Source organism: Anabas testudineus, chromosome 5, assembly GCF_900324465.2.
Source record: "Anabas testudineus chromosome 5, fAnaTes1.2, whole genome shotgun sequence".
Lineage (NCBI taxonomy): Eukaryota > Metazoa > Chordata > Actinopteri > Anabantiformes > Anabantidae > Anabas > Anabas testudineus.
Window position 1 is genome coordinate 26,169,574 of NC_046614.1, and position 27,503 is coordinate 26,197,076.

General features: G+C 41.6%; 1 protein-coding gene and 1 long non-coding RNA gene across 3 annotated transcripts in view; one reads left to right on the forward strand and one right to left on the reverse strand.

Annotated features, from left to right (window-relative positions):
* The window catches only part of LOC113155071 (metabotropic glutamate receptor 7), a 213,178-nt gene extending 197,153 nt beyond the window's left edge, over positions 1–16,025 (forward strand). The window contains exons 9-10 of one of the 2 annotated variants that reach the window (XM_033325996.1): positions 7,086–7,336; positions 13,848–16,025. In XM_033325996.1, coding sequence (XP_033181887.1) covers positions 7,086–7,336; positions 13,848–13,887 — 291 coding nt within the window. In that variant the 3' untranslated portion in view covers positions 13,888–16,025. Of the gene's footprint in view, positions 1–7,085; positions 7,337–13,510 lie in introns of both variants that reach the window. The other variant, XM_026349572.1, reaches the window with a different exon arrangement.
* LOC113155072 overlaps positions 1–26,686 on the reverse strand; it is a 36,446-nt gene extending 9,760 nt beyond the window's left edge. Inside the window, exons 1-3 of the long non-coding RNA XR_003298098.1 lie at positions 26,639–26,686; positions 25,959–26,140; positions 3,836–3,968 (exon numbers count right to left, since the gene is read on the reverse strand). This is a non-coding gene — a long non-coding RNA (uncharacterized LOC113155072). The remainder of the gene's footprint in view (positions 1–3,835; positions 3,969–25,958; positions 26,141–26,638) is intronic.
* Between the last annotated feature and the right edge of the window lie 817 nt (positions 26,687–27,503).

A 27,503-nucleotide genomic window follows, 5' to 3' on the forward strand; every position in this document is an offset into this window, starting at 1 on the left:
CTGGTCGTCTGCGTCTCTCCGGCTCTGCACCCCGTCGTTCAGGTTTAGTGTCAGAACTAAAACTTATTTGATTTAATTGTCCTTGTAAACTTGACATAAAACAGGACTGAGACTACGAGCAACGTTGTTTTTAAAACAGACTTTATGTTTAATGCTTCACTTATTTCTCTTGCAACACTTCAACACCACCCGTCACCACCACGAGATACAGAGGCTGTGAACATACATCATTACGTCCCTCTGAAGACACTAACAGCCCGATAACCCCTTATTCCTGGTCCAGACGCTGAACTAATGACGTTATCAACCACCAGATACTTTACAGTGGTGCCTGATACTGCTTCAACTTACTTAATAACTGGGATGGAGACAGTAAAACTCTGTAGAAGCCCGATCAGCAGCTTTAGTCCCAGCATTTTACAGTAAACGTGATTAAACAATAATAGTAATAACGCCTGTATTATTACTAATAGTAATAGTAGTAATGACGCCTGTGTGAGTGTGGGAGGTGGATTCAAACAGCTGTGGTACTGTGTTCTTTTACTCACTTTCTCTTTCGTTGTTCTGCACTTTCCTTCTCCCACCTCTCTGTCCCAGTTTCTCCACTTTGCTTCTTCTCTCATGCAGGAGAAACGTTTCCACACATCCTGAAACATCAGACTAGGTGCTCTGTTGCTGTCAGTGCCACCTGCAGCTTTCTTATCTCACAACTCTCTTTAAAGCTCTTAAAACATCACAAGTGAGTGTGGTGCTCCGTTATTTAGCCTCAGTGATAAACAGTGATTTCCATTCCTGCTTCTTTTCATACAGATACCGTCAGCGATTGTGCTTCTTTCAGCTGGATCACAAAGCTGCTTTATTCTTTGCTAGATACTAAAATAGAAATGATTCCGATGCTGTTTGTCTTGGCTGCATCAGGTCAGGTCCTCAGACCTGGATTTCAATGATCAATCAGCCCTGAGATCCCCGGGGGCCGGTCCAGTGTCTACTTCAGGACAGAGACTGACCTGTGATACAGCAGGAACTAAATTAACAAGCAGTTTGTTACTAGTCTGTGGGCACCAGGCCTTACATGTAGCAGATGAACAGGTTCAACATGTAGGTTGTGTTGAATTCAACAAAACTAAACACACAAAGGTTTCTTCGCGTCAAAGTCTGATAGGCAACAAAAAACAACAACGAGTAGTAGAAACACTGGACAGGTTGGTAGGACCAGTAACTGGACTCTGGAGATATACAGCTCCAAGGAGGAGGATACCTGCAGAGGAGAACAGAGAGAGAGGGAGACAGAGAGGAGGAAACACAACTACAGGAGAGAGAAGACACAAAGTTAATGACATGAAATGGTAGAATTTGAATGGATAGAGGAGAAAGGAGAGAGGAGAGGAGCTCAGTGTATCAGTAGAGGTCCCTCAGCAGACTAACCTATAGCAGCAGAACTAAGAGATGGTTCAGAGTCACCTGATCCATCTCTAACTATAGGATTTATAAAAAAGGAAAGTTTGAAGTCTAGTCTTAAATGTAGAGAGGGTGTCTGCCTCCAGAACCTGAACTGGGAGCTGGTTCCACAGGAGAGGGGCTTGATAGCTAAAGGCTCTGCCTCCCATTCTACATTTGGAAACTCTAGGAACCACAAGTAGACAATAGTCCAGTCTGGAGGTAACTAATCCATGGACGAGTTGTTCAGCATCACTTTGGGACAGGATGCTCCTAATTTTAATGTTCCACAGGTGGAAGAAACAGTTCTAGAGAGTTCTTTTATGTATGAAGTAAAGGAGGTATCCTGGTCGACGAGAACTCACAGTGCTACTTGAGGTCGTTTATATGTCATCTAGGGTAAGAATGTGATTAGACATCATGTCTCTATTTGTGAAGGGAAACATGTCCTTCACAGTATTATCAGCTTTCATGTCTTTATTATTAAAAGTAAAGTCAGTGTCATATTATGATGTGATATGATATAAAACCGCTTAATTTGACCAACTTCATATATTGTAGAGAAGTAAAATGTTGTATTTTCATGAACTGTCACATTTATCATGTAGAATATTCCTACGACAAATCAAATGATGTATTTCATTCTGAAGTGGAGTAGAATTAAAGCGTATTTCAAAATACTCAAGTAAAGTAAGTGTACTCCATGTATTTAGTTACAAGTAAATAATTAGACCCTATAAAAACAGCATGACTCTATTCTTGTTTCATCCATAAACTGGAGGCAGAGATTTGATTCAGCGTTCACTCATCTTTCGATTTCTAATCTCCATTTGCTGCAACCATGTTTCTTGGCCCTGAATTCTAATATTACACACAATCCTTGACCCACACGTGACCCAGACATGCATATGTGCACAGGAATATTACATTAGTCATCTGCTGTTGGAACAGGACTGTGTGTATTCGGGTCAGTGAACACAGGTTCCTTTATGGAAATTCACTCCAACATCCATAAAGCATAAGCAGAGCTGGTGGAGCTGCAGCAGAAATCACTGAGCCATAAAAAAAATCCTACACGGCTTCATGTGAACCCTCTGCTGCAGCTTCAATATTCTAATGTCGTCTCAAGGCTTTTCTCGAATTACTGAGAGGCTGCTGTATTTAGAGCAGCACGGACCCATCGAGAGATAAATATAAAATAATCCGCTTGATTTTTTCCTGTCAAATACACAGATGCAGTATTTTTATTTGATTGTTTTTGCTGAACATCGAAGACGTTTGGGTTTAATATTAAACGATGGATATGAGACGAGAATTCCGAATTTCACCGTTTATTTGATCCGTTGTTCGAAATAAACAACAAAGAAGATTTAAGCAGAGCAAAAGTATTGGAACGTGACTGACGGGTGGTTCTTATTACCTACAGTATATGTGTGAGGTGAGATCGATCAAGTATTGTAGATCTACTCATTAGCCTGAAGACAGTTTTTCCTTCAAAAGGATAAATGGACATAAAGACCAGAGACCAGTCTAAAGGAGAATGTCAGAATATAAAGTAAGAAAATGAAGTAGTAGTGAACAGCAGCAAAAAACCCAAAGTACCTTAATATTGTACCTGAGTATGTACGTAATACTGCGTGAGAACTGAGCATCACTCTGATTCAGTCCTTCCTCTGTTCACGTCCCGTCCTCTACACGACTGTTCTTTACTTGGCCTTTCCAGGAGAACACACACAGCGCTGATATTGTTCAGTTACATCATTGCTGTTCCTCTGGGTGTTGAGGTGAGTCCGTGGACACGAGTGTGATGGAAAAAGACAAAGATGCAGGTTCAGTTCGCAGCCGAGCAGACGTCGTTTTTTTCTCGGAGAAATTCAGAAACTGTTGCTGATAGTAAACAGGAGCTCTGGCCCACTTTCCCAGCATCCTGCAGACGCAGTGAGTGGCAGCGTTTTCTCCTCCCACACTGACTCGTATCTGTCACGGCTCCAGAGCACAGTCATAATGAGTCCTCCCCTCTGTTTAGGGAGCTCAGCGAAGTCTAATTAATGGACTTTGTTTACACCCACGCCCCGACTCTCCACTGAGACGGTTTGACACACACACTCTTCAAACACAGGAGATGAGAGACGATATGAAAGCATCTGATGATGTGAGATATGCACAGACTCTGCCTTTAACAACAGTTGACTAATGGAAATGTGTCTTTGAAATCAGATCAAACATGTTTGCAGCTCATAGAAGTTTTACTGGATCCGTCGGTTCATCGTTCTCTTTGTCTGCAACAACAGAGGTGTTGTGTGCATTTTTAAATGTACTCGGCTTAATGTGTGACGTTAATGTGGCTCCGTTTAAAGTTTCAGAGAAGAAGAATCAGTTTAACAAGTGGCTTCGTTACCTTTTCACATACTGGGAGAACTGGGGGGGGGGGGGGGCGACAGCATCCAGATCCACTGGTTGGATTCTGGACTGCTGGTGGGCGTCCCTCTCGTCCCTGTTCTGTTGATGCTCGTACACTCGTCTTGGTCTCTCTGCAGACAGAAACAGAAGTGTCAGTGATTATTGGGGATTGGTTCTGGTTTCACTTCAACTTAAACATGAGCTGATCTTTCTGAACTGATTTGAAGGGGGTCGTAGTCAGAGACACGGAGAACAAGCAGAACGACATCAACAACAAAGGATTTGAAGCGGCGTGTAACCCGCGTCATCCGCACCGGCACAGATCATTTCTCATTCTCTCGAATCCCGTTCCTCACAGTCACGTCTAAAACTTCTCGTCTCGTAAAATATGTTGACAAGGAAAAACTCACTGTTATATATTCAGATGATTAGTGACTTTATTATTGTTATTATCACTGCACAGGAAGTGGAAGTAAATTTAAGTTCATATTTCATTGTAAAACATGTTCATGTCTTAAATCTCAAGCAAAAGAAAAAGATGAACAGAGCGATGACGCGTTGATCTTTGTTTCTAGTGAATTTATTTTAACTGCAATGTTGAGGGTGGCTTTAAATCACATTCATGAGGATTTCATTACATCTCAAACACGTTCCTCAGACTCGACACAAGTGGAGCGTTTGTTTTTCTTCTTACCTAGAAATACATTTGATCACTGTTTATTTCATCTGAAGGTCTCCCTTCCATACGTTACTTATCTTCTTTTTAACATTAACACTAGTTTCCTGTGAGCTTTTCCGTCGTGCACTCACTTTATTACAGCTGTATTGTTCTTATCAGGACGTGTCAGCTTTATTACGGAGGTCACAGTAAAATGTGTCGTGTCTCTCCCCTTTACATACACGGGGGCTTCAGAATATTAGGAACACCTCTGAATGGAATAAATGTTTTGTAACACTATCACATTTCTTTAAATGAAAAAAACTTAAAGCTCACAAGTACTGGTACTCGATTACAGTGGCAGTACGCGAGTAAATAGACTTAGTTCTTATCCACCTCATTTTCCTTTAAATGAAACAGCTCAGGATTTGCAGACTGAACTCGTGGTGGTAGATAAAAACTACAGAGCGGTAAAGTCCTCGTGTGTGGTTTTTGATAGAAACTGGACCTCACAGGAGACGCTAGTTCAACTTAAGAAGATAAATTATCCACTTAACCTTGCCTGTGTCCCGCTCTCAGCTTAATCTGAGATCTCACAGCCCCTATTGTCCGATAACAAAATAAGATCAGGTCTATTTTTCCTGCTCTGATCATCAGTCGTGCTGCGTCAGACCTTTTAGAGAGTAGAGGAGGTCGGATTAATGTCTTCTTCATCAGTTTCCACTTTTGTATTGTTTTTCTCTCCTTATCTTTCTCCACTGTTTCCTCCCAACACAGTCTCCTCGCTCGAGACTCTCAGCTTGTATATGTCTCTAAACACATATCAAACTCTCGTCTGTCTCAAACCGTGTTACGATTAATCCTGACTGAGTCTTCTGCTAATATGGGATGCGTGATTATATCACTGCGCTGCTGCTGTGTCACTTACTCATATCACGGACAATCCTATTATTTACTGTGTGTGTACTGATGGTCTGCACAGCAGTGATAGTTAAGCAGCAGGGCTGGAGCACGTCTTCAGATCCTGTGTAAATAGTTGAGTAACACTATATTTGTATTATCATGAAAATGTACTTACTATAATACACCAGACTGTATCGTTGGCTGATTTTTACTCATGTGTAAGCAGCGTTTTACTTTTGTTGGAGGAGCAAACTTGTGACTAGAAGGTTTTAGGTTCAGTCACTAACAGGGGAAGTTATAATAACAATAATAATGACATATTCTATCTGGTACCATTCAATTCAATTTTATTTGTATAGAGCTTTAACAATTGTCATTGTCGCTAAGCAGCTTTACACAAGCAAAGACACTATGGAAGTTTACAAGGACTCAGATAAGCTTTATCAAAAAGAAGTCTTGATGCCGTAGAGATACTGTCTGACATGGTTCCACAGGAGTGGAGCTTGAGAGCTAAAGGCTCTGCCTCCCATTCTACATCTGGAAACTCTAGGAACCACAAGTAAACCTGCAGTCTGGAAGTTACAGATTCATCTACTAGTTGTTCAGTATCGCTTTCAGACAGGATGCTCCTAATTTTACCAACATTCAATTCAGAAGCAGTTCTAGAGAGTTCTATTATGTATGAAGTGAAGTGAAGTGAAGTGAAGATCTCCTGGTCGATTCCTCACAGGTTTGCTTAAGGCTAACTCCATGTCATCTAGAGTAACTATGAATAACTTGTAATATAAATGCGGCACAGTAAAAAGTACAGCGTTTCATAGAGTAAAAGTATAGAACAGCATGTCAAGCACATTGAATTTGTACTTCAGTACTTTAGTAACTGGACCTAGTTACATTACACAGCTGGTAATGACTTACATTTACTCTTGTTACTTGCTGTAACAAGTGGTTTATCTTCAACAACGTTTCTGATGAACAATTATATTTGAAATTACCTAAATCTGTAAAATGTAATGGAGTAAAAGTATTAAATAGCGTAAAAATAAATGTACGTAGTTCCATTTCACCACTGCTGATGGTCTCACACATCAGACTGTGACAGCAGGGCCATAACACATAAAGACGGTGAGAGTGAACTCAGTGAAAGCCACTCTGGGAAGCCCATTACGGCGCGGCCGAGCCTCTTTAAGCATTCATCCCGGGCCCATATCAGCCATCCGCTGGGTTCGTGGGGCCACGGCTTCAGATGCAAGTGCAGCATACACAGCGCATAAAACATTCATGGCGTGACCCGGCAGTCTGCTGTTGTTCTCTGCTGCATGTGTGGGTCGACAACACAGAGCATAATAAAAAACATCCTTCAGCAGCTCATAAAGAGTGTCAAGAGTTTGGTTCCCTAACAAATTTCTGTCCGGGCTTATTACAGCCATGTTTCCCCAGTCAGACACTCTCATTTAGCCGGACTCAGCAATGAAATGGACTGAGATGGTTACAGTGAACTCATGGTCGGTTTCTCATACACTTTATAGAACTATGTTGTATTTATTGTATGAATTTCTTTTGAAAACAAAAGGTTTCACTGGCATTTTTAGAAAGGTCTGTGTCCTGTACTGTAGAAGAAAGAATCTGAGTCATCACTGTAGCTGTAACGTTACCATTTACCTCCGAATGCCCTTTGTCCTCCCAGCTGTACATCCAGACAACCACACTGACCATCTCCATGAACCTGAGTGCGTCTGTGGCCCTCGGGATGCTCTACATGCCCAAAGTCTACGTCATCATCTTCCACCCAGAACTCAACGTGCAGAAGAGGAAACGTTCCTTCAAAGCCGTCGTTACGGCCGCCACCATGTCGTCCCGACTCTCTCACAAGGCCAGCGATCGGCCCAACGGAGAGGCCAAGACGGAGCTGTGTGAGAACGTCGACCCGAACAGTAAGTCCTCGAACTGCTCGTTAGCTCTACTGCAGGGTAACGTATAGACTGTGTTAAATGAGGTGGAAAGCTGGACACTGGAAATCAATAGGAACTTATTAGGCCATGTTATTATTTGACTCATCCAACCGTATGTTTATTTGATCTCCTGGATTGACTGAATTTTAATGGGACTGGTTGTTTGAGGGCTGAGAAATAACCCTGTAGAAAGACTGCAATGGGTCGAATCTTGTCGTCTCTGAATCCAGGTGAAGATGTTTTCATGCTGTCTAGTTAAATAAATACCAAAAACTAGTCCCTCCCACTTTTACACTTTGTTTCTGAATGAATTCAAGCAACAAGATATAATGTGTGAATCAGCTTCAGACATGTGGGCAGGTGGATTTTGTTACTAGCTGTTTCCCCTTGTTTCCAGTCTCTGTGCTAAGTTAAGCTAACGAGCTGCTGGACGTACAGTAGAGTCATATTGTACTGTACATGAACAGTAGAATGAACCCCAGCTGCTTTTTAAGTGTTTCTATTCTTACATCTGTCTCCTGGGAATAATGTTTGAATTATGCAATAAGTTGCAGCTGCAGACCTGAAAAGCTGAACACTAATTATTTATCATCATTTAATAAAGCAACACACTGTTCGTTCTGTAACTTCTGCCTGAACCGACCCACGTCCTGCATTTGTACCAGACACCTCTCAGTGAAATACATCGAGTACAGGGAATATAATCCAGGCAGCCCTTACTTTTCCCAACAATAGCAAAAGAAAGTCAGTAGAGCATAAAACATTATTTCCAGGGTTTATTTTCATCTGTAGCAACATTATTCTTGGTCAGGTCATCGATGTTAGATTATTAGCAGTAAAATCTGAATGGGTACCAAAAGAATGAGAGTTCCTTCGTTTGTTCAGCTCCACGAGCCCATCGTTTAACTTCAACTGCTTGTTAAGGCAAATGTCTAATCACGGTTTCTGTGGTGACATTTAGAGACGAGGATCTGATTTTTATGTAAACAGCACAAAAGCATCGACCCTTCCTGCCTCGTATCAGCGGTTCAGGATGCTTCGGGTGGTGTAACGGTGTCGGGGATATTTTCTGGGCGACTATACTGTAGATTAGACCCCAGGTCCCTCTGGCTGTGAGGCCTTGCTAGTACCAAGCTGCCCGGTAATAGCCAGGTTTTCCTAATGAAGTGACCAGTGAGCGTACTGTATAGTGGACGGGTCCAATCTATATAGATTCTTAGAAATTGACCTCAGAAAAAAAGGTTATGTTGACTGTATCAGCATCAGCATCACTTTAAATTTGATCATATCTCACAGAATTTCAACGTGTCCCATTTCCCTCATATTTATCTCTATAATGTTTAAAATGAACATTTTCTAACTTCCACCATCACACAGACGCTGCATTAAAACACAAGCATGAAAAACAGGATTTTCTTTGAACTGAAGAGAAACACCAGACTTGCACGTCTTCCACAGGAAACCAGAGCTGTAATAAGAAAAAAATCAGAGAAATACAAAGTGCACAAATTGAAATTACATGGCAGTGTGATCAAATTACCATCTCGCTGTGGGATTCCCTTTGAGGCTCTCTGGGACAACTCACCAAATAATGTTTTTCTCCCCCTGACAGGCTAATTTCATAATTTATCAGAGGTAAGAGCAAATTAATCTTCTCCTTCTGCTTTGCTGTCCTGACCTTGATCCATTTTCTTCTGGAGGTTCGAGGAGAGAGAGAGAGATGAGAGGAATTCATTTCAGTGGGAGAGAGGGGGAGTGTGTGGGGGGAATGTTAAGTATACGTCCACGGCTCTTTATCGCATCTTTCAATTGACTCATAACTTTTACATGAGAAGGCAGAAGAGAGCATAATATGACTATTTGAGTGGCAGATTTACGGCTTCTCCAGTGCTGCACGCGTGCTTTTCTGAGTGGCACTTCCACAGTACGTTTGACCCCAAAGACCTCAGGTTTTACTGCACTGCTCCTGAACTCATCGGGCCATAAACTGAGCATGTGGCATGCTGGAAAATCCCTAACTCAACACTTATGAGACATCATCACAGAGAACACACACTTCAATTCCTCTGAGGACCGAGTGTAGGCAGCTACAATGATACTAGATCTCTGCTGTGGTATTAGTGACACTAATGAATATGATGAGTGACAGTTGTGTAGTAGTTCACGCTGTTTTCCAAGTGAAGCAGTTAAATTACTAATGGAATACCTTTCAGTAGGTACAATAGCAAGTGAACGCATCATGGTTTAAAGGCACTGTAGAATGCACGGCAGTAAGTGAATGCATCACCACTGAAATCATGTAGAGTGTGTGAAACCTGTGATAAAACATCACTTCTGCACAGTTAGCGTCTCTTCTCATAACCACAGCAGCCCCCCCAATAACTATGAAGCCCCAGGAGGAACTCTGCTGTCACCTTATGGGATCTTGATGAGCTCATCAATCAGTCCCATTTGTTAATGTGCAGTGGGGGGGTTGTGGGACTTTGGAGCTCAGCCTATTTTACTCATGGTAGATTGAACACAGCACTATTGGAGCTGTGTTGGCAGACTGCAGCTCGGTCAGGATCCTCTGAGGACCGGCAGAGCCATCTGTCGGCCCCAGACCATCCAGTCGCAGAACCCGCCCCCGCCCCCACATTTCTCTCCCATCTTCTCCTTCGGCCTCAGGTGTGCTGGTTTTCTCCTCAGTCGATTTTCAATCCTGTCCCTTTTCAGTGTCGCTCTCTCGCCTCTTCCTCACCTGCTGCCGCCGCCCCCTCCTGTCCCCCCCTCGTCTCTCTCTCTTTTCAAGAGTAATAGCCCACAGTCACTTAAGATGGCTTCATCTCGTCTCCTCTGCACTTCTGGCCCTCTCTGCTTCCCTGTCCTCTCTGCTCCTACAGCTGATTCCCTGACAACAAAGGCTTCTCTCTCTCTCCATTCTTCTGGCTCCAGCTGCTCTTCAAAGGCCAAATCTCTCTGATTTGACTCTTATAAGGCCTCTCTGCCTTTCTCCAAAAGCTGATTCCTTATACAACAAAAGCTTCTCTATATCTCTTAAAACTCATACAGCCCTGGCTCTCAAAAAGAATCCTTACAAGCACTACTTTCCTTTCTTGGCACTGCCCCGGATGCCTGCATTAGTGACATACTCCTACTACATTAGCTTCTCGGCGGATTACTCTTCCTAAAACCACATACGTAACTCACTCCAGTAAATTGGATTAAGTCAATTTAAGTGTTTCTCCCCGTCAATAAAGTCAGAGTGTAAATCATTCAAGAGTCTTGTGCCATTGTCACAACTTTTGAATGACTAATTTATGCCACAAACCTGTCCCGGCGTTGTGCACATCCTGTACAGTCCCCACAGAAAGCATTAGTCTGTCTTTGATGTACACTGTAGACATTTGGGTTTAATAGCAGTGCTATGTACACACAAGATATCACTTTTTGTTTTAGAAGACCCCAATTTTAGGTGAGAGATGCTTTTTACCTGTGAAGACTGAATTTGTAGTTCAAAAGGACCAATCATAAAAACCACAAGAGTGTCTAGAGGAGAAAAGCAGCATTTCAATCTGAGCAATGATGGAAAACCACTGGTGGAGCATCATACAGGTATACAGCTTAGGACCCCAGTACAACAGCAGCTAATGACAGAAGCATTGTTAGAGCTGAGAAGAACGAAAACAATCACATAACATCACGAATAATTAGATGTAGAAGGTCGAAAGCACAAGATACAAATACTTCATCAGCACAAAGAATCAGAAAGAGAAAAGGTTCTGCAAATAGTCCGAACCAGAACATCCCAACTTTGAACGTTCATCCTCAACCCAGACGTCTTCAGCAAAAACTAAATAAGCCTGTTGTTGTTCTTTCAAAGTGTCTGAGTGTTATTTCAGCGTTTACTGTGCCAACACATCAACTAACATCTTCACAGGTTAGCACAGCATCAAACATATGTTCTCTCTTACGTTACTTCATCTGAAGATGAAACTAAATCTGTGACTACGTTATGGTTGTTCTTTCTGTAGCTAGTCAGCAGCTAAACTTTTGTTCTTTCCTTAAAATATGATGTAAGACTTGAGTCTGTATATATATACAAATAAAAAAAGGGGCATTTTAAAAATGACCTATCCTGGATTATTCAATGTTTCTGTCTTATAATTCTAAAAGTCAAATGCAGTTTCAAATACCAGCTGTTCCTGTGTAGGCAACACAGAGACATTCACGTTCACTAAGTATTTGCTCAGACCTGAGGCTACTCTTCAGCTCGGTGAACAGAAATGGCTGTCACAATAATAATTACTGTCAACCCAACCAATTCAGCTTAGTGCCATGAAAGGAAAGCTTTGGCAGTTTGCTGTGTAGTGATGTATAATAGAGTCCTGATTGAACAGTTGACCCTGTCAGACAGATAACCGGCTGCTTTCTGTGAATAAGACACATTAAGACAAAGTTCAGTGACACGTTCAGGACTTAATATGCAAACGGTGCATTCTCTTTTATCTTTGTGCCGTGATTGATGATGGGCTTCTGGCTTGAAGCCATTTGTCACTGAATCAACACTGAGGCCAAACTGGTCCGAAACCACGGTAACGAGGGAGGTAGAGCTGCAAAGAGGGAGATAGGGAGGTGGCCATAACTGAGCCAACGTCACAAACGATGTCTGTTCTGATTTTCACTGGTCCTGATTTCATGTCATTCTGGATGAATGAAGCAATGCAAAGAGAGCTGTTGGTGTTTTGGCTGAATCTTATTATTTTACTTTTTACTATTTAACTATTATTACTGGGAATCCGCACATTAGCACTAATGAACCATTCTGTCCACACCGACTTGGACCTTCGTGTCCCTGTCGTCCTCACAGCTGTCTGTCTTCGCCAAGCTGACTGATGCACACAAATATTATTAGAGTAGGCTGCATGACGAGCATGCAGGAAGGAAACTGTGCTGCCTTATTTACTGGTTCAATGATTTTATTTGCCCACATATTGAATCTGCCTGTAGCTCCAGCTATTTAAACATCTGTCTATGGAGATTAGACTTCACTGAGCACGTCATTACCAAAAAAGACAGTTCTCAGTGTCAGAGTGGATCAGTACATTTGATAAATAGAAATGTTTCTGTTCCATTAGCCGCTGAGTGATGGACGAAGAAACGCTGTGTATGTGTTGTAAGACTCTGCATTGATGTTTGAGAACAACATCCGCTTTCTCCCACTGATTCTGCCAACAAAGAACATTTGTCTCACAAAACATAATCAGATTTTAAAAAGGTACTTATTTATTTATTGTGGGAAATGATCCAGTCTTTAATATTTGTGTAAGGTAAAAGTCTGTGAACCTCTGGGAAATTAGAATCGGGTGTTTCAGGCGATTTGATGACAGGCCAGGTGTGAATCTGAGGGGTCCTGTCTTACTTACAGAAGAGAAATCTGGGTCTTCCCATCACAGTCTGATCTTGGTAACAGATGTGAGTAATGGCTCAAACTAAGGACATTTGCTGAAAGCATGGATTCACATACTTTTGGAAACATGTATTTAAGATGGGATAGTTCTCCACAATGGGTAAATAAAGAAGTCTAATATTTTTCTTAACTGTAGTTACACCTAAACCATGTGACACACAGCATGTGAACATACGGACCTAAACAGACGAATGAACACGCACCATCTGTCTTTGGCTGCAGACTTGTGCTTCTGTGTGAAGTTGTTTCATCGTTGGCCGTTTCCATGTGACCAGTAATGTTTCTGGATGATGGTGTCCTTATTAATCCCCACACCCACTGATTTTCACTCGCCTTCAACCAGCTGTGCTGCACATACAGTCATGAGAGACATGGAATCGGTTTTAACAACTTCAAGTTCTTTGTTTGCAGAACAGTAGAAAGTATCAGGATTTCCTTTGTTTGTCTTCTGCTTCACGTCTTGAGTTGTGACCTCTCAACACCTCCAAAACCTTCACATCTCTGTGTATTATAAGGACGAGACGGCTCATAAAGCTCCTAAAGGCTGTCAGTCAAGACATCAAACTGCACTGTCCTCACTGCTGAGAGTTCACAACTCACGATATTTATAACTTTATTAACTTCATTTCACCTCGACCGTTACCATTAACCTTCTTCTCTGATAACCTGATCTGAACCTTCTTTGTTTTTGTCCATTTTCTGCCTCCTCAGGTCCGGCAACAAAGAAGAAATACGTGAGTTACAACGACCTCGTGATCTAATGGCATTCCTCCATCACAATGACAGATTGGAAAAGAAAAGAGAGAGAGACGCAGATGAAAGCAGGAGATGTCTGGTCTCCTGCCCTGTTGGCTAAAAACAAGAAACAGGAGAACAGAAGTAGAAGGAGAGAGAGAAGGAGGTCTTAAGTTTTTTCTTTTTCCGTTTTGGTCTCATGTGCTTCATTGCCCACCACAGACTGAAGCAAAGCCTTGTGGGACTTGAAACAAAGAATCGGGCATAAACGCACTCTCTCTGTTCGAGAAACGACAAAGGAATGAGGGTGAAGAAGAAATAAAAAAAAAAAAAAAAAAAAAAAGACGCTGTGATGTTGGAAATTGTTCCGAATATAAAAAATGAATAAAACCTTTTTGTTTGTGATGATGGTGAGAACAAACACAGGATGCATGAGCGGACACGTCGCAGCTTCTGGGTGGTTGGGAACAGCTCAATGTTGCATCTCTCCGCTGTTGATGTCAAACTAAGCCGCCGTCTCGGCCTGACGTGACCTTTCCAGGGAGCCCACCTCCTCTCGTCTCTTAATGTACTTCCAAACTGCAAGTTTTCCAACCTTCCTGTTGACCTGTGTGTAGTCCTTTATGGCTTATATGTCGGCCTACTTTGGTTGTTGATTTATTTTGACGATGACGATGATTATGACGTTGATGAATCTATTTTGCTCTTGCTTCTTGGATGCATATTGTTTTTTATTAAAGCCATATTCTCCACTTTGAGATTTGGAGGGCTTTGATCACACCGACACCTGGAATCTGATTTTTATCACTTAAACGTCATATGGTACTAAAATCTGGACTTTCTTTAAAAACGACGACAACGTAGGCTTTATAGGTTTTTATGGCTGAATCCAAATCTAAGTCATGTGAATGTGAACAAACTGAATCCGGTTTCTTCATATCAGATCTGGTCCATTTTCATACTGTACGTTTTCCTAGATGTAGCCTGTCGTCATCATCCGGAAGAGAAACGGCAGACACCAGGATGTTTTACGTGTTGGACATTTAACGGAGACGCTTCTGTTCAAGACAAACGAGAAAGAACTTATCATAACCAGCAGCTTCTGAGGAGACCGATGTGATTCAGTTATTCTTGTTCACATGCGGCTCACGTTTCAGTTAAAAGGTCAGAATGGAGCATTAAGACCTGAAATGAGAACGCAGACATATTCTCTGAGTTGGTTCTTACTCTGAATGATGGTGGATCCACAAATGCACTACTTCAGTGATTAGATTAAACATCGCAAATGTAATTTAATTATTTAGTAGCTATAAGTCTGACACTCTGGACTCCACTGCAGAAAAACCCCTTATATCTTTACATTCAGTCAGAATTGTACCATTAACAGTAGCTGAATTAACTTTTATCAACTCCTGTTTGCAGTGAAAACATGCATGTACGGACAACATTGACTTGATTACTTCGACACTGAAAATGTTAAAAACCTGAAAATCTAAGGCAGGTTCTGCAGGTAAAAAGGTAAATCTTTAATGGAATGAAATAATGATCTCTATGGAAAGTCTAAATCCTTTTTTTTAATCCTTTACTTCAACCACTTCGCTGTAATAACGTGTTGGTGAGGGATCTAATCAGCAGTCAACTATAATGTTGTTTTAATTTCCATGCACCTTTTCCTTTCACCTCCCACAGTGTCTTTGACCTCTCTTCCTCCCAAAGGGGGCGCATCTCACAACCTGAAAATCTATGTTAGAGAACAATAGATTTAAGACCAACTTAACTTTGTGACTGGGAATAAGATCTGAAGTCACTTGTTTACTCCGAAACTAACCCCGTCCAAGAAGGATGAGACATCAGACATTTGATTTCTGTTTGTGGGATTTAAATCTTAAAACCCCGGTGTTAAAAATCAGATTCCTCGTTAACAAAAGCCAAAAAAAAAAAAAAAAAAATCAGCCGTGTTTTTCAAGGCCTTTTAGTTTGAGATGTTTGTGGTCCCATCCCAACATGTGTGGTCCTTCTCCACATGCACATACATGACTTCTCCAGTATTTTGTAGGTGTTGATGATGAGTACGATGATGATGATGACGACCTTTAACTGTGTTGTAGCTGACTTAAAGAGAACCTCCGTTTGTCTGGGCTTCACTGGATTTGTGCTGAACAACCGGTGACTTCATGGACCGCCGGTACAACTAAAGGTGTTGATGTGGAGGTTGTTAATGCATGCCTGATATGTTCGATGTTGATACTGAATCTGAAAAAAATTTAAATAATGAAATTATCACAACACAGTTGATTCCACCTGTCTGCTCTGAGCTGTACTGTTTTTCTTTGTTCTGTTTCCTTAACGTTAACTTCCTCTGATAACTTTCTCACACAGCAGAATATGGCTTTGATTGGTTTCTTATTTTCATGGAAACTACAGGAAATGGAGAAAAATATGAATATATATTTAAGAAAACAAAATACTTGTAAAAAAAAAAAAAAAGGAAGCATGTATGTTTTTTACTGTTTGTACTCGGTATCTTCATGTTGCCCTTGCTGCTTATGTGCCAATGTTGTGGGAGAGATTTACATTTGGCCACTCATGCAACTATTCTGTGGTGTTGTCTAAGAATGTATCAACATGAAATAAAAAAACCTTTGGATATTTTTTTTAATATATTCCCTGAGGAAAAGCGCTTTGGTATTCGTGTCTCACTCTTTGAAAGCTTTTTCATTTCAATAGCCTTGGGAAATGTTTGATTTATTTCATGTGTGACCGCCATCTGAACAATCAAATCACTGTTTCCTTTTAAATCATAATTTGCCTGAAGAAAATGATTTTTTTCTTTACTTTAATTGAGATTTAACGTGGGTTTCTGTGGAGAAATTGGCACAAAAAGAACACCTGAACTGCATGGATGATTTTCAGAGAATGAACGGCTCCATCTCAGCTCCTGAGAAGCTTGTTTTTCATGAGGAATTCAGTGAATATCATCAATAAAACAAACGCTACCGATCCTGAATAAACGGTGCAGATAACTCTGCGGTGTTTGCCAAATTCACCTGGCTGTTGTACTATTATAAAAACTGTTATCTCGACAAGATAAGTTGCTGCTTCATGAGTGGAATAAATGCATAGACGGGAGAGAAGGTCTGAAATGAGTGTGTTTCTCCCTCCACTGAGCACCTGCCAAACCTGAAGGTTAATGAGAATCCAGAACATATTTAATTGAGGCAAAAGTAACATTGGTGTAAAGATATTTACTCACACCCACTCTGTAAAACATGCAGAATTGCATTGCACCACCTGAGCTACTGCCACGCCTTCTGCAGACTGGTTCTTGAGTGCATGTAGACATGCTAAATGCTACCAGTGAAAGGAAGGAGTTCTGGATCAGCATCCTACGGCCAGATGAGGCTCAGATTTACTATGTGGACTTTGCACTTGTGTCCAACTACAGCCGAGTATTAGTTCAGTTTAACTGTTGAGTAAGTTCTGCTGTTGCTTGTCTATAATCACGTGTAATCTAACTTACAAACAGGAACGTCAGCTGGCTAAATGAGGCACCAAACAAACAAGCACTGTGGAAAAATGACCCACTAACGTCCATTTGCAGGCTACATAGCTAATTAGCGGCTCAGTTAATTGCTAACTGCACATTAAACAGCATGGAAACGCACCTGTAAGTGTCACTTGGATCTGTTTAGATGCTGCTGTGCTCCTTACTCTCCTGTACCATTAACAACCCACTGTCTGCCCACGACTCGAGTTTGTTCCCTACAATTTACCAGCAATCTGTCAGACAACCGCTGTCAAACAGACATGCTCCTACAGCAACTGTCAATCAAAATCAGGACATTTTGTACTTTGTCCGGGTAATAGAGTACATGCAATTCATTACTTCCAGATGGCCTCAGGTTCATGCCGTCCAGCAAACACTGTTTTCCTGAGATCAACTGAGGAAAAACCTTCACACTGACTCCTGGATGAGGAAATAAAAGGTAAAGTCAGCAATAATAAAAGTGAAAAGTACTGAGAGTAAAAGTAACAAAACTAAAATGAGATTACAGCGTGTTCCAAATGACGAGAGAGATGGATTCACTACAGTGACACAAAGCCATAAAATGACCACAGACAGTTACAAACACGACCACAGCGAAACACCAAAAGCCTGGAAACAACCAAAGAGATTACAAAAGGAACAAGAGAGTCTCAAAATGACCATAAACACACAAGATATGAAGTGAATACTGTCCAAACGCACAAAATACAGATGGTAAAACTGAGAGACGCAGAACTACACTGCAGGGGCAGCAGGTCTTTTAAAGGAAGTCCGGTATCCAGTGTCCTGGACCAGTGTGAGGAACCTCTATATGCATGAGCGTCACTGAAATATATCCCCTGTATTGATGTATTAGGAAAACAAGGATCTATGTGATACAAAGAACAGCACACTAATAAGTCAACACTGACTTTATGCTGGGATAAATGCAGAAGATTATCACCCCCACCCACCACCCCCGCACCACCACCCTCTACAGGAGATCAATAAGACAAACTAAACAATTTGAGTTTCTAAAAGCTGCTTGAAACAAACTTTTACATTTCCGTCCTCCGTCTCTGAGCCTCTTTCTGAGCGACAGATAAGAGGACCGGCTCCGTGTGGATTCACATAACTAACCTTCAGTGTCCAATTAGATTAGTCTCCGCCAAACCAATTAGTGTTTCTGAGAGGAGGGATGAGATGCCAGTAGTCGTATTAGGGCTCCGATATCCCAGCAGCAGGAAAACATGCTGACAAAGCTCTTCAATAGCCACTGCAGTGGAAAATGCAGCCTCGCTTGTTGTTCACATTATAACAGAAAAAGAGAAAATTTGGGTACAACTGCAGACTTTAGCATTAATTAGTCAGAGGATGCACTTCCCTGCTGTGAAAAACACGGTTGTAAGCAAAAGCCGAGAGGAAATCGATGTTTAAGATTCATGTATTAGTAACTTTTGGAGGCTGGCAGATTATTTACACCATTGTTTTAATGTCACTGAATACTATTTGTTGTATAATCTTTTCTAACAATGTTTGGGGTCCCTGTAAGCGACGTTTCCTCTCGTTAAGGAGGAATTTGAAGAAAAACTGGACCACTGACTTTATCTCAGCTTTATTGACTCACCGACAGTCAGCTTTCCCACACATAAGGAAACCTGCTGGCTATTCATAAGGTGAGGGAAGACCCCGCGGCAACATTCTCTACAAATATACAATGACCTCCTATGTCTGTTGTACAGAATCCCACAGCAGGAGAACAGTGCCATAATCAGCTGGTTTAAAGCAGCGTAAATGTTGCTGTATCAGTCAATGACAACCCCAAAGGCTCACTGATCATTCACCAAGTGCCCAGAAAATTACCAACAATTAACTAAACGTGACAGTGAGGTAAATAAAACGTGGTTTGAATCATCTTTCACAGTGACTCTGTCTCCACACGGAACTGATTAGATAAAATCTCAGGGTTAAGAAACAACACAGAGAAGATAAAGTACAGTGAGAATGAAGAGATGGAGGAGCAGGTGAGGAAATGGGTTGTGGGGGCAACATGGGGACGACTCTTCTTCCTGTCACTGATTTACATGTTTCCTTCATATCTGTGGGTTCATAATTCCATTTTTAATCATTCCCTGCTCCTCAATTGTTCTGTTTGCTGTCAATATCATTTCTGCTCGGAGGAATGAAGATGCGAGGTGACAGCCATTCAGTGTATTAGAAATCAGCAGGAGACAGGAATGTGTGCTTAACTACTTAACTACACTGGAAATGTATTAATTACATGTCAGATCGACATAATAAACGTAAACTTCCCATCGTGTCCACCTAACCTGCCTCATAAATGCTACAATCACAGTTTGTAATCACAATCACATCAAATATTCCAGCCGTTGATCATCTGCAGCATCAGAATAATTCAGAGCTTTTCAGAAAATCTACTCTCAAAATCACTGTCTCACAGTCCATCACACATTAGACTGGTTTAAATCTGACACTAACATACTGTACATAAGTAACACAAGCTGTTAATTCAGGATTTAACTTCTAATTTCTTTTTCCATCCCCTCTCTCTGCAGAAAGTCCCTCACCTCTTCTGCTGCCCTGAGCTGGATTATCTTCCCTTTCTGACACAAAAAGAAGCCCGGTAATGACAAATATTTCAATATTTGAACGTTTAATTTGAGATAAGCACAACCTCGTGGCAAGGCAATTAAAAAGTGTGAATGGAAATGAATGGTTTATCTGAACAAGGCATCAAGGGCGGCTGAAAAGTGACAGAGCTGCAGAGCTGAAAGGCGACATCATCACCAGATGAGGAACAAAAGCCAGGGATTTGACACGGTGACAATAAAAGCTGCGTACACATGCAATGGAAGTTATTGCTGTATAGTGGTTCTTTGGCTCCCCACCATCAGCGTTTTTACACTTGATGAGGTTCTCTGTGCTATCTGCTGAGAGATAGCAGGTGTCAATGGAAACCAATTTAAGGCGTCCAGAGCAAAGCAAGTTATTAACCTGGCTACCAAAGAACTGCATCTCTCTCTCACTCTGTCCTCCTCTTCTCTGCATTAGAAGTAAAGAAAGAGAGAGACAACAAAGGAAGAGCGAGAAGCTCAACCACTGGTTGAAAAGGAGAGTAATCATTAGATGGTTTTGCTTTTTAAATGCTCAAGTTAATACCAAAAAACTTGAAGTTTCCCAGAGGAGATGAACACAGCAGAGTGAAAGATGCACATTTCATTTTTACACATTTCATGTCCACATGTCTCCAGAACAGACATTTTTCTGCCTTTTAGCTTCAACAGTGAGGATCAGTCAAGAACTGCTACGCGGGTTGATCCGAGCTTCAATGCTAGGAACAGGTAAGCTGACAACTCCAGGGAGTTCCTGCAAAAGAGCAGATGCAAGCTCCTGCAAACTCAGCCCAGAACTTCATCAGAGCGAAAAAAAAGTACGGGTTTTTAGATTGGACAAGTCAATCACCAGACCTGAACAGGGATTTCACCTGCTGAAGAAGGAGAAACCCCCAAAACAAACTGACAAAACTACTTAAGGAGGCTGAAGCAAGAGTCTGGAAAAGAAATTTAAACAGAGAAACATCAGTTTGGTGACGGGTGCGTTACCAGCTATTAAAAACAAACATTAGGTTTTTATTTCGAACCATCTGTTTCAACAATTTCACTCACTTCTGTAGTGGTTAATGTATTAAGGTGTACATGTACCTGATTCATTATCAGCAGCACTGGGTAGCTGAGCGTCCAGGTAAACTCAGGCCAGATATGGTTCAGACAAGTAGCTACTGTTGAAGGACTGGTGTCTGGATCAGAGCCAAAAACACCTGATCAGAATGTCCCTAATTGTATTTTTTAATTGAACAGGTTTTTATACATTAAGCAGCTCGTTACAGACCAGAAGAACCAGACATTTGCACTTTTGATCTCATAATTAGCAGGAGACGGAGACCATCCTCTGGTCCCGGCCCAGTTCTTTAGTCCTCACCAGAGTCTGAATGTGAAACTGTGCCCAACTGCCCAAATCAAGCAGGTTAGATATGAGAGCATCCATCCTGACCTCGTCCCTACACAGACTGAGGCTCTACAAAAACAACATCAAGCTGACAGACATCGTTTCCTGCCTGTAGGGGTCATAAACATGGTTTCATGCTTATTCACAAACAACTGATGCCCTCACGTCTCCAGAAAGGAGTAGAAACGAATGCAGCTCCAAACTCTACTCTACAATTTCAATTAAATTCATATGAATGCTAGTTGGCTGTTGTCTGTTTCCTACAGCTCACGGCGAAGAGTTGAAACATTCAGAAGCATTTTCACAGGTTCACGTTTATTTAGAGCCAAACCAACGAGTTTTAGAGCTCAATCAATCTTACTACTTTAAATGTCCAACCTGAAACAGCTGTAATTCTCCTATGGCCTCAGCAGTCGGTGCTGTCGCTTTCAATGTCTCACAACATCCCAAAAACCTTGAAAACCCGAAACAAAAGCCACACCACATAAAGCACCACAACCTCCACTCTTTCTGCTATTAACATCAAAATTGACGGATTCTCCCACTGTGCAGTATCCAGCGCGGCGACGCCTCACACTCCCTCTAAAAGCCTTTAAATCTTACAACAAAACCACAGCATCAGCCAACCCCATTTGGGCCCAAACACTCTATTTCTTTGTTGTTATTAACATGAATATTGACAGATTCTCCCAGCGAGGTGCATCCAGCTCGCCGGCGGCCGCGGCCCCCTCATCCATTCTCCTATCCTCACAGCGCACACATCATCTGTTTTGGGCTCCAGGGCGATACATCACTGTGGCGGGGCAGAGAAAAGCTCTTTAAGTTGCATAAACACAATGTCGCCCAGCACCCACCGGCTGCCGGTGATGGATGGGGACCACACGCTGCAAAGAGAGAGTAGGATTCTTTAGGAGCTCATGACGGAGCAGCACCACCCATCTGTCATTATGCTGCACTTTTAACTGGAGAGGCTGCTCTGGTCACTGACGCAGAACAATGCAGGTCATTTGTCTTTACAGCCCAACTGGGAACGGACAGTAACTAAGTACATTTACTTAAGTACTTAGTAGTAGTTGTGCAGTTAGGATCTTTGTCATGTCTCGAATGTCTGTGACCAAGTCAATCATCATCAGGTGAGGGCTGGAGGGGGGAGGATCCCAAAGAGTGCATCACCTGACTTGAATATCACATGCTGCAGGGAAAAACAAGCAGGAAGTGAACAGTTTTAAAACACTAAAGTTGGATGAATAATTAGTTATTACTACACGTCCAATGTCGTCGACCCGCTGACAACACACTTAAATGTGGATTGTTTCATTTCAAATCCACCGTGTTGATGAACAAAACCATGTACCGAATATGGACCACATCTCAAAGCTGGTACCATAACCATCAGCAAACCACAGGGCTCCACCTGAGCTCCACCTGAGCTCCTCACAGTGAACATTAGGAAGAGAGGAATGTCACAAACACTGTTTCCTTTGCAACATGGTGATGATCCACAAAAAGGGATCATATATACATATATACACACACACACACACACACACACACACAGGTGCTGGTCATATAATTAGAATATCTTCCAAAAGTTGATGTATTTCACTAACTCCATTCCAGAAGTTTAATGTATACATTTATTCCACACAGACTGATATACTTCAAGTGTTTATTTCTCTTAATTTTATATTATAACTGACAACTAAAGAAAAACCCAAATTCAGTATCTCAGAAAATTAGAATATTACTTAAGACCTATACAAAGAAAGGATCTTTAGAAATCTTGGCCAACTGAAAAGTTTGAGCATGAAAAGTATGAGCATGTACAGCACTCAGTACTTAATTGTGGCTCCTTTTGCCTGAATTACTGCAGCAGTGCGGCGTGGCATGGAGTCGATCAGTCTGCGGCACTGCTCAGGTATTATGAGAGCCCAGGTCGCTCTGATAGTGGCCTTCAGCTCTTCTGTATTGTTGGGTCTGGCATATCACATCTTCCTCTTCACAATATCCCCATGGCTTTCCTATGGGGTTAAGGTCCAGCGAGTTTGCTGGTCAGTTAAGAACAGGAATACCATGCTCCTTAAACCAGGTACTGGTAGATTTGACACTGTCTGCAGGTGCCAAGTCCAGTTGGAAAATGAAAATGAAATCATCTCCATAAAGTTGGTCAGCAGGAGGAAGCAGGAAGTGCTCTAAAACGTCCTGGTATAGAGCTGCGTTGACCTTTGCCCTCAGAAAACACAGTGGAGCGCCAGCAGATGACATGGCACCCCAAACCATAACTTTACACTGGACCTCAAGCAACGTGGATTCTGTTCTTCTCCTCTCTTCCTCCAGACTCTAGGACCCTGAAAATTTACTTTGATCAGAGAACATAACTTTGGACCACTCAGCAGCAGTCCAGTCCTTTTTGTCTTTGGCCCAGGCGAGATGCTTCAGACGCTGTCTGTTGTTCAAGAGTGGCTCGACACAAGGACTGCGACAGCTGAAACCCATGTCTTACATACGTCTGTGTGTTGTGGTTCTTGAAGCACTGACTCCAGCTTCAGTCCACTCTTTGTGAATCTCCCCCGCATTTTTGAATGGGTTTTGCTTCACAATTCTCTCCAGGGTGCGGTTATCCATATTGCTTGTACACTTTTTTCTACCACATCTTTTCCTTCCCTTCGCCTCTCTATTAATGTGCTTGGACACAGAGCTCTGTGAACAGCCAGCCTCTTTTGCAATGACCTTTTGTGTCTTTGTCCTTAGTCTTTCCCATGATTGTGTAGCCTACAGAACTAGACTGAGAGACAGTTTAAAGGCCTTTGCAGGTGTTTTGAGTTGATGATTAGAGCTGATTAGAGTGTATAAAAATAATTTCTTTGTATTGATCTTAAGTAATATTCTAATATACTGAATTTGGGTTTTTCATTAGTTGTCAGTTATAATATAAAATTAAGAGAAATAAACACTTGAAGTATATCAGTCTGTGGAATGAATGTAAACATTATACAAGTTTCACGTATTGAATTGAATTATATATATATATATATATATATATATATATATATATATATATATATATATATATATATATATATATATATATATACATACAAGTTATACAAGTTTCATGTCTTGAATTGAATATATATATATATATACACATATGAAAATATCTGAAGCCAAATCAGACAAGCTCATCAGCAGTTTGTCTCTTCCAACATCAGAGAGATTTCAGAAAGAATCCTGAGACTAGGCTCTCGAGGCTCCGTCCAAAGATGTAACGCCGTCTCCTCCGTAAACAGACAGAACACGGTGTTTTCAGAGCTAAGTGTCCATTCTCTGCGCTTACTCATGTAAACATTCATAGGTCAGTAAGTGTGTCGCCCTTTTCTCTTCTTCCATTTCCAGAAGATTCAGCCATCATGAGGAGCTGCAGTTACCATGACAACACAAACCCCAGAGGTGCATGGTGTATGCTTTTGTAACTTATAACACTGTGATATTCATATATAGTGTTTATGTGAGTGCAGCAGTTAATAAAGAGCGTGCTGCAGCTGGCAGAGTATCAGGTGGGAATATGTTGAATTGGTTGATGGTAAAACTGAGCAGGTTTCAAATGGTTTAATGCAGATGAATAACAGAAAAAATGTAACTACTGTCAATATTTCATCTTAGGATTACTCACCAGCTTCACGTGTACTGAATCCTCTGTGTTTGTCTTCACTTGTGTATGAAACATTTAAAGACACATTTTGGTGCAATAACTGTGGTGGGGCACAAAGAATCTTTTATCACTAGAGAAACAGCACAGTTGGTGCTGTAAACACAACAGTTTCATCAGACATGAACTCTGTCTCTGTCCTCACACAGCCCGTCTTCCTCCACAAACATCCTGAGTGTGCAGGAGCTGCCGGTGACTCAGCAGGTGTAGAAACAACATGAATGAAAAGTAATGTCTGCTAACAGAGTTTCACCTGTTCAATTCTCCACAGCGCTACAGAAGTTATCACGTGGTCAGATTAACAGTTTGACACTTTACGTACAGTGTGTGAGAGCACACATGAATAATCCTCCTTTCACACAGCAGAAAGTGGCAAATTCAAAAGAGGATTTACAGCAGAGATTACAACAGCAGGAGCCGCACTCTTTCCTAATTAACAGGAATAAAATCATATCTGATTAGTGGTGAAAAAACACTGAAAGAACCGAATTCTCTCTTTTTGTTTAAAACTCTTATGTAGCTGAGCAACAACAAGAAACCTGTTCGTTTGTCATTTTTAACAGCAACAGCAACAAATCTGCGTCGGCTCAGCGAGGCGAGCTGCTCAACGTTTTATCATCTTAGCTATGAACCACATCAGAAGTCAATCATTCCACTGCTGCAGCCACACAACTGTTCACTAGAACCCACAGCAGCAGCAAGTTAAACTTGAGTGTTTCAATATCAGATCGGTCGATAAAAACCACTGTGGATCAACAACCACAGTAAAATCAACAGTTCCTCCCCAAACGTCCAGTGTTCCTTCAATCAACCAGTTAACTTCCAGCTGAACTCTTCAAATACAACAAGTGAGCAAACAGAAATGAAATCTGTCCCAGCCTACCGCCCTGTCACTGTCAGACAAGCAGCAGGATCCACTCCAATCTTCAGGCTCACTAATAATGATAAATGTTAAACTGACGTGACCCTGTGTCGACCATGAACCGAGGCCTCAACAGCCCGGGATCAGCATGGGAAAATGTGATGCTGTCCATAGTCAACAGGTGTAAGAACACAAGGTGAATCACAGCTTGGTGCATACAGAGCTGCGCAGGTGCAGAGTGACAGTGTTGACCCCTGTCCAACAGTAAGCAGCACACTTCAGGGGTCATGAACCCACCTACCTTCCTTTGAACTGGACGTTCTCATATTTTCCTGTTTTCACGTGTCCCGCTGCAGGAGCCCTGTAGATGGTGGCGATGAGCTGGTGGAGTCACCAAAGTGTCACCGCGTCCCCCAGAAGATCTTCTTCCATTCATACAGAGCAGCTGGTCCGACCCCAGGGGCCTGATGCGCAGGGACCAGCCTGAAATGAATAAAACTTTTAATTTAAAGCCTTAATTCAGCAAACACCATTAACAGCTCTGTTTGCAGCCAATTACCACTGAATTACAGATGGAGGACGTCCTCCGATGACTCACTGTAGAAATACTGTTCACAAGTAAACAGTGACAACAATTTGTAAAATATCCAATAAATCAATTAATTACAATCTAATTTGAATATTGTACTAAATAATGGTGAACTGATATACTTTAAAAACTGAATTTACTGTGTCACAGTTCAATTGTTGGTTAAATGTTCAGTCTGTATCTATAAAGTCAGTAAGTACAGAAATTAATAAATAAATAAATCAGGGTTCTACTGGCGTTAGCACGATGCTAGCTCTATATTGATAATCCCATTGACATGCTAACTCGATTAGCGCCGTGATGTTTTTGTTTGTTCGTGGTTATAGAACAATGTCCAGCTGAAGGGAGAATCTAGCACAGAAGTATTTCAACAAATATCTCATCGTACTTACAGATAAACGTTCACTGAACTGACAGAGAGAGGCACAGGTGAGCAGGTGAACAGGTAACTAACTACGGTGCGTCACAACGGACAAAAGACATTTTAGCAAACACAGCTTCTCCCTGAACTTTTAAAATTTGTAACATAATCTGAGGGTTTAGAATAAAGACAGGTGTTTTAATCCTCACAGTAGTTCTTACTTCTCACCACTAATGATTAAACCTCAGCTGTTCTAATAATTCTCCTGCTAATTTCTCTAATTTTCACATTAAGTGTAAAAAAAACTTCTTCTTCTTTGATTGAAGTTTTATTCTGTGGTTGCCTAGCAGCCAACATGGAGTCTCTCACTGTCACTTTTGTCCTGACCATCATCATCATCATCATTTGTCTCTTCTCCCTCCTCTCTGCCTCCTGTCAACCTGCAGTCCGCCCACCAGGTGTCTCTGTCGCCTTCCTTTCCCTTTCCCTGCTGCACACCTGGTCTGCACTGAGCCATCACCTGCAGCTGCAGCATTAAAGCCCTGTTTGCCTGCTCTGGCTGCTCCTCCTGTTTTGCTCAGGTCATTTTTTCACCACCTCATCTCCGTGTGAAGAGAGACACTTTCTACACATCATTTTTCACAGTAGCTGAAGCTGCAGCACGTGTTTCACTGAACTGAAGAAAAACCAAATGTGCTGATACCAACATGAAATAAATATGTTTTGTTCTCCAGTGTCTGTGGGGAACATTTCCTCTCTTCGCCCTTCCTCATGTTTGCATTGTTTTTCTGTGAGTGCTGCAGTGAAGTGACACACTGATCTGTTTCCCTGTGTGAATATTTTAGAGCTTTCCTCATCTCCCACATTAAAGTAGACACTGTGGTTTCTACTTTGTC